Here is a 9509-nt window from a genome sequence, read left to right on the forward strand (position 1 = left end):
CCGCCCCCACCAAAAAGAACAATGGACATACCACATACTTACGCATAACGTGCTTTAAAGCGGTCTTGTACAGATGTATCCAATCCAATGTGTCAATTGATTTCTTGACTGCTGCTTCCATGAGCATTCATTATGGATTCAAGCAAGACAAAATCCTTCACAACTTCAAGCTGTTTCCATTTATCGTCAAACTGCCTACTGGTTCAGGTGTGAGGATTTGGGTCCCCTTTACATTGAGTTGTAATCCTTACTGAAGGCTACAATCCTCGATCTTCATCAGCAAGGGCTTGAAGTCCTCCTCACCTTCAGCGAGCAAGGTTGTGTCCTTTTGCGCAGCGCAGTTAAAGCCTTCTGCCCAGCCTGATGCCGAATCCCTCCTCGTATCCTCCAGCTTCTTCGATGATTTGCTCAGCATACAGATTGACTCAGTTTGGTGAGAGAATACAACCCTAATGTACATCTTCCCTACCTTTACTGTTGCTTGTCTAATGCCTGCGCCCAATCTTAGGAAAGGTGCTGTGCTCACCTTCTGGTTCAGCACAGCCGCGTGCTGTGTGGCAAGGAGGGAGCCGTTCCCCAAGGGGCATAGGAGGTGCTGGTGATTGGCCTCCAGAGCGTATGTAGGCAAACTGAATTTCACTGCCATGGAGTTGGCTCGCCTCATCGTGACCCTGGAGGACAGGTTTGAACTGCTTTTGGGGTGTCCCAGACTGCAATGCTTTACCAGAGTAGAAAGCCTTGTCTTTCTTCCACCCAGCAGCTGGTGGCGTTCGAACTGCTGACCTTGAGGTTAGCAGTCTAATGAGTAACCACTACACCCCCCACCAGGGCAGCGGCAGTAATTAGCATAATAGTAGCAGTATCTCTCTTCTGTGCGCAGAGGCTAGGTAAGCCAAACCCAACTCACAGATCCACAGAGACCCTATAGGGCGGATGGAATGGCCCCATGTTTCCAAGGCTGTGGTTCTTTACCAGTAGGGTGCCCTGTCTTGCTCCCTGCTGAGCAGCTGGTGTTTTCTAAGTGCTGACCCTGCCATGAGCTGCCCAGGGCATAGCCACTCTGGCCACCAAGGCAATGAGCCTCGTCACTCTCTTTTCTCGGGTAGAAACTGGGGTGGGGAGAGTAACCAGCCCGTCCCCTGTCACTGCAATCTGAATCCAGTTCTGTCTACTCGAAGTTCAGGGGAAGGCAGGGCTGTGGAGAAGCCCTGGTCCCTGCAGAGACTGCTCTGGAGCTGGGGTCCCTGGCACAGGGCCACTGTCCCCAGAGCAGGGTGAGACATCGGAGCAGGGGTTACCAGGCGCTTTCCAGTCTCTCTGGAGCATCCCCCTTTGGGTCACAGCAGGGAAGGGGACCTGGGGTGACTGGGGCAGACCAGTGGTCCCCAAGTCCGGGAACCCTATTAAGGAGGTACACATGGTTGCACAGGATCTGGGACTCGGCGACACCCGTCCCGCCAGCCATGTGAGCGTCCACTTCCTGACTCTGCCCTGGGTGCACATTAGACCTCAGCCTCCGCTTCCATCTCCCAGGCGGTGTCCGTGCTGTTGGGGGATGGGCGCGAATTCTGCTGGAGAGCATGCGCACTGCGCCTGCATTCGTGCAAACCAAACCCATCGCCGCCGGGCCCACCCCAACTCATGGCAACCCCAGCTCTGGCGGAGTAGCGGGACTGCTTTTTGAGCTGTTTAAAAACAACAACAACAAAACTGCCCTCATCCCCGAACCAGGTCCCGGGCTCTCCTCCTCCATCGAGGCTGGGTGGGTTCGAACAGCCAACCTTGACATGCCCAGCTGAGCGTGTTTGCACACCCCCCCCCCCCGACCCCAGGTGGGAATTCACACCATTAGATGAGGAAGCTGAGGCTCAGAGCCCTGGCCTGGCTTGTCTCCTGTCCCCTGGGTATTGGGACAGCAGGAATGGCACCCCAGCTGATGCTGTGCCCCCCTCTGCCTGGCCCCACCCCACCAGGTCTGCCTCTCACTGACTGGGTGGTCGTCCCCTCTAACCAGCACTCCTGATTTGGCAGGACCTGGCCTTCTGGAGCAATGCTGCCTGTCTCCTACGCCTCTCTCCTCTGGCTGTCCACCTGCCTTTGGGGCATCTGGGCATTGGACCCTGACCCTGACATGAGCCTGAGGAACCACCACCGTCACCTGGCCCCGGCCAATGTTGACTTTGGCTTCAGCTTGTATAAGCATCTGGTGGCCTTGACCCCGGACAGGAACATCTTCATCTCCCCCGTCAGCATCTCCATATCCCTGGCCATGCTGACCCTGGGTGCCAGGGGCTCCACGCGGACCCAGCTTCTTCAGGGCCTGGGCTTCAACCTCACAGAGATAGCCGAGGAGGCTGCGGTCCACCGGAACTTCCAGCACCTCCGAGGCCTGCTGCTGGAGGCAGACACCAGCTTGGAGATGACCATGGGCAACACTTTGTTCCTGGACCACCGTCTGGACGTGCTGACGTCCTTCTCCGCAGACATCAGGCATTACTATGCACCGGAGGCGTTGGCCATCCATTTCCAGGACTGGGTTCGAGCCAGTAGCCACTCTAGCGAGTACATCAAGAACAAGATGCAAGAGAAGATTCCGGACCAGTTCCCGGAGCTGGAAACCCCAGGCACCTTCACCCTGGTTAATAACATCTCCTTGAAAGGTACCACTACCCATCCCCCGCCCCCTCCCCCACACACACTGGGGCTAGGAGCCCCTACTGGCAGGTTCCCAGCTCTGAGGACCATCTCATTTGCTGTGAGTCAGAGAGCCCGTGCGATGGCATAGCCCTCTCCCCTCGTCTGCCAGGCACCCCTCTCTCAGGTCCATCAGTAACCCTCTGTCACCAAGGGTCCGAGGCTGGCTCCGAACACAGGCTAAACATCCTGAGACATAGGCAATGGGCGAGAAAAGGGCCTGGAGTTGGTCCCTGGTCTTTAGACAGCTGGGAAGTGGGGCCCCACAAGGACTCACCCCAGACACCTGGGACCCAGGCTTCCTCAGTCAGCACCAGGACTGGGGGGAACCTTTGCCTGCAGCCGGTGTCCCCAAGTTTAAGAGGGCTAAGGCGTGGGGGGTTCAATGCTAGAGTATTTTCCTACCGCACTCCTGTACACCTCATGTACTGTTGGCCACCAGCTGTCCCTTCATGGAGACTTGTGGGTTGCTGTCATGCTGATGGGATTCAGTGGAGCTGACCAAGACAGACTAGGAAGAAGGGCCTGGTGATTCCTTCCCACGGGACCTTTGTGGACTGAGTCACCGTGAGTTGGGGGCTGGCAACAAGAAGGGTTTGTGGGGACTAATCTCAGCCAGGCTCAGCAGGTAGGGAGCCCTGGTGGTATGGTGGTCACGCCTTGGGCTGCTACCACAAGGTGGGCAGTTTGAAGCCACCAGTGGCTCCGAGGGAGAAAGATGGGCCTTTCTACCCCTGTGAACATTTACAGCCTCGGAAACTCACGCGGGCAATTCTACCCTGTCGCTATGAGTTGGCATGAACTCGATGGCAGTGAGTTTGTTTTTGTTTTTTTGGGGGGGTTAGTTTGGGGCTCAGGCAGGTGAGCATTGCCACCATGCAACCCGAGGAAGCCTGGTCTTCTCCCCAGAGGCGAACTAGGAGCAGGGATAAGCCTCCACACAGGATGACCCAGTGGGTTGCCTGGCAACATGGAGAATCATGGGGCCTGGGGCTGGTTAGAGGAGGTGACCTTGAAGGGGGTTCTTCTCATCCTGACTCGGCCTCACAGGAAATGTGACTTGTACCCAAGGGTCAAAGCTCTATAGTCAGAACCCTCGGCGGGGGGGCGGGGGGGCGGCGAGGGAGCAATTGTTGCCAAGTCCATAGACCGGCCTGCTAGGCTGCCTGTCTGGGTCCCCGAAACCCCATTGCCAAGGGGTGGGATGGAATGGATGGCCCAGCACCACGGACACTGAAACCCATTGCCAGGGAGCCAGGGCCAGCTCACAGCGCTCCCCCAGGTCACAGAGCCGCCCTGCTGCGCGGGGTGCCAGGCCTTTCTTCCTAAGTGTCTGTGGGTGAGTCTGAACTACCCATGTCTCCATAGGAGGCCAGCACCGAGTCGTTGGCGTCACCAGGGCTGCCCAAACCACCTCCCGCATCTTCAAACACAGGACCCTGCCCAGTCAGGGGGAGGATGGGCCCCCAGACCCTATTCAAGAACCAGAAGGCACTTGAGTCTTCCAAAGCCGGCTACCCTCCGTCCTCTGGCAGGGATGGAAGACAGGGCCACTTGACACCTTTGGGACTCTTGGCTCTTTCCCAGGAAGCATGGCTCTTGAGGGGCTACCTGGGAGAGCTAAAGCCTGGCTTGTCTGAGCCGAGAATCTGCCCTGGGTGCCGGCCCTGATATGTAACCCTGTCTCCATCCCCAGGCACATGGGCGATCCCCTTCGATCCAGAGAGCACCTCGGAGGAGGACTTCCACGTGACCGAGGCGAGCTCGGTGAAGGTGCCTATGATGTCCCAGCTGGGAGCAGTCAAGCAGTTGAATGACTCGGTGCTGCCCTGCCGGCTGGTCCAGCTGGATTACACCAACAACGGAACAGCCTTCTTCATTCTTCCCCACTGGGGCCAGATGGACACGGTCATCGCCGCCCTCAGCAGGGACACCATTCAGAGGTGGTCCAAGTCCCTGAGCGTGGGGTAAGCTGCGGGCCAGCCAGGCAGTGCCTGCAGCAAGTGCACACCCATTGTTCCAGCAAGATCCCTACCTGCTCACCTGTGCTGGGGACAGAGAGGCATTCGTGGGGTCCTCACACTGCTCATACCTGCCTCTGAGGATGCGTGTGTGCACGGGGCAACTTGTGTTCAGGGATGGAGGTATAAGGGGTCCACTTGCCCACATCTGCCATTTATCTCACCACCACCTTATCCCCATCCTCCCCGAAGGGGGCTTGTAACTTAGCTACTAAACCCAAAACCAAACCCACTGCCCCTGAATTGATGCTGACTCACAGCAGACCTAGAGGGCCCCTGCGGGTTTCTGAGACTCTAACTCTTTAAGGGAGTAGAAAGCCTCATCTTTCCCTGGGGAAGCAGCTGTTGGTTTTGAACTGCTGAGCCTGTATTTAGCAGCCCGACACATAACCATGACGCCACCAGGTGGTGATAATGCACCTGGAGGCCAAACATAACCCTTTATTGAAAAAGGAGCCTGGGTGGTATAGTGAGTCACTCTCCTTGAGATGCTAACCATAAGGTCAACAGTTCGAAGCCACCAGCCACTGCATAGGAGACAGATGAGGCTGTCTGCTCCCATAAAGATCGACAGCCTCTGAAACCCACAGGGGCAGTTCTTCTGGGTCCTCCAGGGTGACTGTGAGTCAGATGGGGCCAAAGGCAGTTTGGTTTGAGTTCAAGCGGGTGATGAGGACTCTCTCTCTTTTTCTTTAAAATCACTTTATTGGGAGCTTATACAACTCTTCTTACAATCCATACATCCAGCCATTGTGTCAGGCACATTTGTACATTGTTGCCATTCTCAGACTAGTACTCTCTACACAGAAGAATCTCTTCAGTAAAATGCTACACTTCAGACAGCATTCATCCCTAACACCTGCCATTTGTCCTGAATGTTTAAAGAAATAAATATCTGGGGTAGAACGTACATCTAAAAACCGAACACCCAAATTTGTAGTTGAGTCTGTTCTGACTCACGAGGCTGTAGGACCAAGAGAACTGCCCTGCGGGGTCGACTGCCACATCCGGGGGCTGTACCTTGGGCTGCGTTCCCTGACTGGGGCTGAGCTCTAGCTGCATCCCAAAGCCTTCTCCCTGACCTGGCTGCGTGCTTCCTCACCAACTCCTCTGTCCCCAGCAGTCCCCTTGCCATCGACACACCCTGACATTCCTCAGGTCCCGGGAAGCCTGTCCACCCAGGGCACTCAGAGCCTCCTTCTCTGGGTGTGGCAGCGGCCCTTGGTTCAGTGCAGAGCTGGGGCTTGGTGGCAGCTTGTTCCAATGCCGTCGCATTCTGTACCCCGAGGCCCCTGCTCCCTCCACTTACTCTGCTCTGCCCCAGTTTCCAGTAGGAGGGACTCAGGGGGACTCGGGGACTTTCTCTGAGGACCGTTGACCTAAATGCCCAGCAGTCCTCACCCAGCTGGAGCATCTGAAGAGTGATTTGACCTGCGTGTATCATAGGTGACATCTGCTTAAAGGAAGAGCCAGAAGAGAAGAATTTGCGATTTGATACTTTAGTGTTGGACTGACTGCTAATTGCAAGGTCGGCAGTTCAGAACCACTGGGGGCTCTTTGGGAGAAAGATGAGGCTTTCCATAAAGAGTCACAGCCTCAGAAACCCACGGGGTCAGTTCTCCTCTGCCCTACTAGGTGACTATGAGTTGGAATTGACTCGCAATACAGTGAGTTTAGTGCTTTGTCCAGTGCTTTCCCTGCCCCAGAAGGGCAGAGGTCTGGAGGGGCCACATGGAAGATGGGGGAGCCCCTCTCTGGGCACCAGCCCCAGTGTGTAAGACCAGCTAACCCACTCTCTTGCCTCCAAGCAGCCAGGCGCACGTGTCCATCCCAAAGATCCCCATCTCCGGAACCTATGACCTCAGGAGCACCCTGGAGGGCATGGGCATCTCGGACCTGTTCACTGAGCGGGCAGATTTCTCAGGCATCACTGGAGAGGCCCCACTGAAGATGTGGAAGGTCAGTGTCTGGAACCCCTTTCCCATCTCCCCAAACCCACAATCTGAAGAAGAACGGCGAGCAATGCTGTACCCAGGGACCCCCAACCCGGCCACGGCTAGCTCTCCACTGGACCACAGGGTTAATGGGTTTGGCAAAAACCTGTGGCCTTCCCAAAGTCACATGGGAAGCAAGTGACAGGGGAAAGCCCTGTCTTGAGCCCCCTATCCCTCCAGACTAGGCAGAGGGGTCTCTGGGGGAGGATGAAGTGGTCACAGCAGGGCTATGAAGGCCCAGTCCCAGGAAGCCTCAGGCCACCTTTCTGCCCAGCGACAGTCATTGTCTTCCCTTGGGCTTGCTGCTGTTAGAAATTCACTCATTTGGAGAACAAATGAACACCCATGTGTGACTGTCTGATGCCTCTGCCAACCAGACTGCCCTGCCCTCTCGACCTCCAGTCCTGGCGAAGCAAAGAAGGGGGTAGGGGATGATGGTCACGGCTGCAGATCTCTGCCCTCAGCGACTCCTGTGGTGCTGGACAAGGAGCCCTGGAGGCATAGTGGATTACACATTGGGCTGCTAACTGCAAGATCAGCAGTTCAAACCCACCAGCTGCTCTGTGGGAGAAAGATCAGGCTGTCTGCTCCCTTAAAGAGTTACAGTCTCGGGAGCACACAGGGGCAGTTCTGCTCTGTCGCACAGGGTCGCTATCAGTCAGAATGAATTTGAAGGTAGTGGCCTTGACTTTTTTGAGTGGTGCCCTGTGGGAGTGAATTGAGTCAATGCCACTGCGGCCTTATGCTGTTGTGACCTATTGAGCTGATTCCTGCTCATAGTCTCCCCATGCGACAGTGCAGACCTGTCCCAGAAAGTTTCTAGTGTAGAGCAAGGGACCCAGGCACTAGCCCAGGAGGACTGCCTACACATCCCCGGCTTCCAGCGCTGCTCACAGACCTAAGGGTGATACTGGCTGGCTTGAGCACCTGATCTCCTGGCACAGGTCAACCCCTCTCTCTGGTTACCCCCCCCCACAGGTGGTCCACAAGACTGTGCTATACATGGATGAGGCGGGGCTGACGACCACCCGCGCTGCAGCTCCTGCGGAACGCCCAACACCCGTGCCCCTTAGTAACCAGCCTCCCACCATCATCAAATTCAACCAGCCCTTCCTCATTGGCGTCTTCGACAGTTTCACCTGGAGCACTCTCTTCCTGGGCAAAGTGACAAGCCCCACCTGAGACCACGCCCCTGAGCACAGGCACCTTCTGACTGGGAGCCCCAGGGCAACCGCTCCCCGCCCCCCTCAGCGCATTCTGGGAAGTGGGAGCGCACCCCCATACACACGTGGTCCTCCGTCATCTAGCCGGGGTTCTTTGTACTGTGAGCATCTTTAATAAACCACTATCCTCGCAACCGTCTGAAGTGTGTGCGCAGGCGCTGTGCGGGTAGGGCTGGCAGGGGAGCGGGGAGAGAATCTGGAAGAGGCATTTGGCCAGCAGGGACCCTGGTAGTGCCATGCTTAAGCGCGTGGCTATTAACTGAAAGGTCAGTGATTCAAACCCACCAGCTGCCCCACAGGGACAAAACGGGGCCGTCCACTCTGGAGAGAGGACCGCTTAGAATTCCTCCAGGGGGGGCAGGTCTGCGCTATCCTAGGGGCTCGCTGGGACTGCCCAGACAGAGGCAGGTGCCCTACTAGTGTGGGTGTACCAGGGTCCAAGGCCCCCATGACGAGAGGCACTGGGTGGGGTTCCCCTGTGCGTGAACCTCTGGTGGCAGCCTCCCTGCGGGGACAACCGGCAGCCCCTGGGACGGCGGCTTTGGAAGCACCGGGAAATGGCATCTTGGACAGTTCTCCGACGAGCATGCGCAGCTGTGGTGGGTGGGTCACAGGCTGCGGGCGCCTCACGTGACACATCCCTGGGGGAGAAAGTGCCGCCTCCCCCCGCCCCCAGGCAGGGCCACCTCGGTAGTGCAAAGGGCACCATCTAGGTGGGCGCCCAGGTTAAGGCAGGAGATTAGGAGATGGAGCCCAGCTTTGGAGCCAGCGGCTCAGGTGTCAGCTCTGGGCCTACAGGCTGGGTCGTCGAGCAGGTTAGCAGACCTCTCTGAGCCTCCGTGTTCCCGTGAAAAGCCTCTTCCTTCTCTCCCCTTCAAATCCCACCAGGGTGGAGCTCTTGGCAGCTTGCGGAAAGGTGAGTGGTGTGGATCTACAGTTGGGACTTTCGCCTGGAAAGATGACCCCTAGGATATGCCGAGGGGCAGTTCTGCTGCCACGTGCCATCATCATCACGTGCCGTCAAGTCAGGTCAGACTCCGAAGGACCGCGGCACTGCCTGGTCTTGCACCATCCTCATCCTTGTTACGCTTCAGCCCCTGGTGACAGCCACGGTGCCAAGCCGTCTCCCTCCCCAGTGCTCTCCTCTCACTGACCCGCTCTCTATCAAGCTTGACGTGATTGGCCCCTCCGGAGAACTTGTCCAAAGCACAGGAGATGAAAGCTCACTGCCCTGGCTTCCCAGGGCTCCTCCAGCTGTCATTTGGCCCCTCCAAGAGTCAGCTTGTTGGTTCTCCTGGCAGGACAGTCCAAGGTGCCTCCAATGTCTCCGTCAGCACCGTCTTCCATTGTTGCTGTCCGGCTTGTGCAGACATATAGGTGTCCCTCCAGCTGGGGAAGGCTGAGCAGGGCAAGCCTGGGGCCAAAGTGGGGATGCCAAGGACCAATGGGAGAGGGGACAGAGGAGCACACTCAAGGACGACTGGGAAGCCTTTGCTATTCGCCCCACCATGCAGGGGAACCCCGTGGCCCTCCCATCTCTCTCACAGTTCCCTTTGATCACAGATCATGTCAGGCAC

General features: G+C 57.1%; 1 protein-coding gene across 1 annotated transcript; it reads left to right on the plus strand.

Annotated features, from left to right (window-relative positions):
- The first annotated feature begins 2050 nt into the window (after window positions 1-2050).
- On the plus strand, window positions 2051-7891 carry SERPINA6 (serpin family A member 6). The gene is made up of 4 exons (XM_075532390.1): window positions 2051-2660; window positions 4391-4661; window positions 6527-6674; window positions 7688-7891. The coding sequence occupies exons 1-4, from the start codon at window positions 2051-2053 to the stop codon at window positions 7889-7891; spliced, it is 1233 nt and encodes a 410-aa protein (XP_075388505.1).
- Window positions 7892-9509: the final 1618 nt, after the last annotated feature.

The sequence above is a fragment of the Tenrec ecaudatus genome, chromosome 14 (genome assembly GCF_050624435.1).
Source record: "Tenrec ecaudatus isolate mTenEca1 chromosome 14, mTenEca1.hap1, whole genome shotgun sequence".
Taxonomy (NCBI): Eukaryota; Metazoa; Chordata; class Mammalia; order Afrosoricida; family Tenrecidae; genus Tenrec; species Tenrec ecaudatus.

Excerpts from the sequence above, each read along its gene's own strand:
- SERPINA6 (XM_075532390.1), top strand. The coding sequence starts at position 2,051 with ATGCTGCCTGTCTCCTACGCCTCTCTCCTCTGGCTGTCCACCTGCCTT. Across the intron at positions 2,661-4,390 it reads TAATAACATCTCCTTGAAAG|GCACATGGGCGATCCCCTTC; the intron begins GTACCACTACCC and ends CTCCATCCCCAG. Across the intron at positions 6,675-7,687 it reads CCCCACTGAAGATGTGGAAG|GTGGTCCACAAGACTGTGCT; the intron begins GTCAGTGTCTGG and ends CCCCCCCCACAG.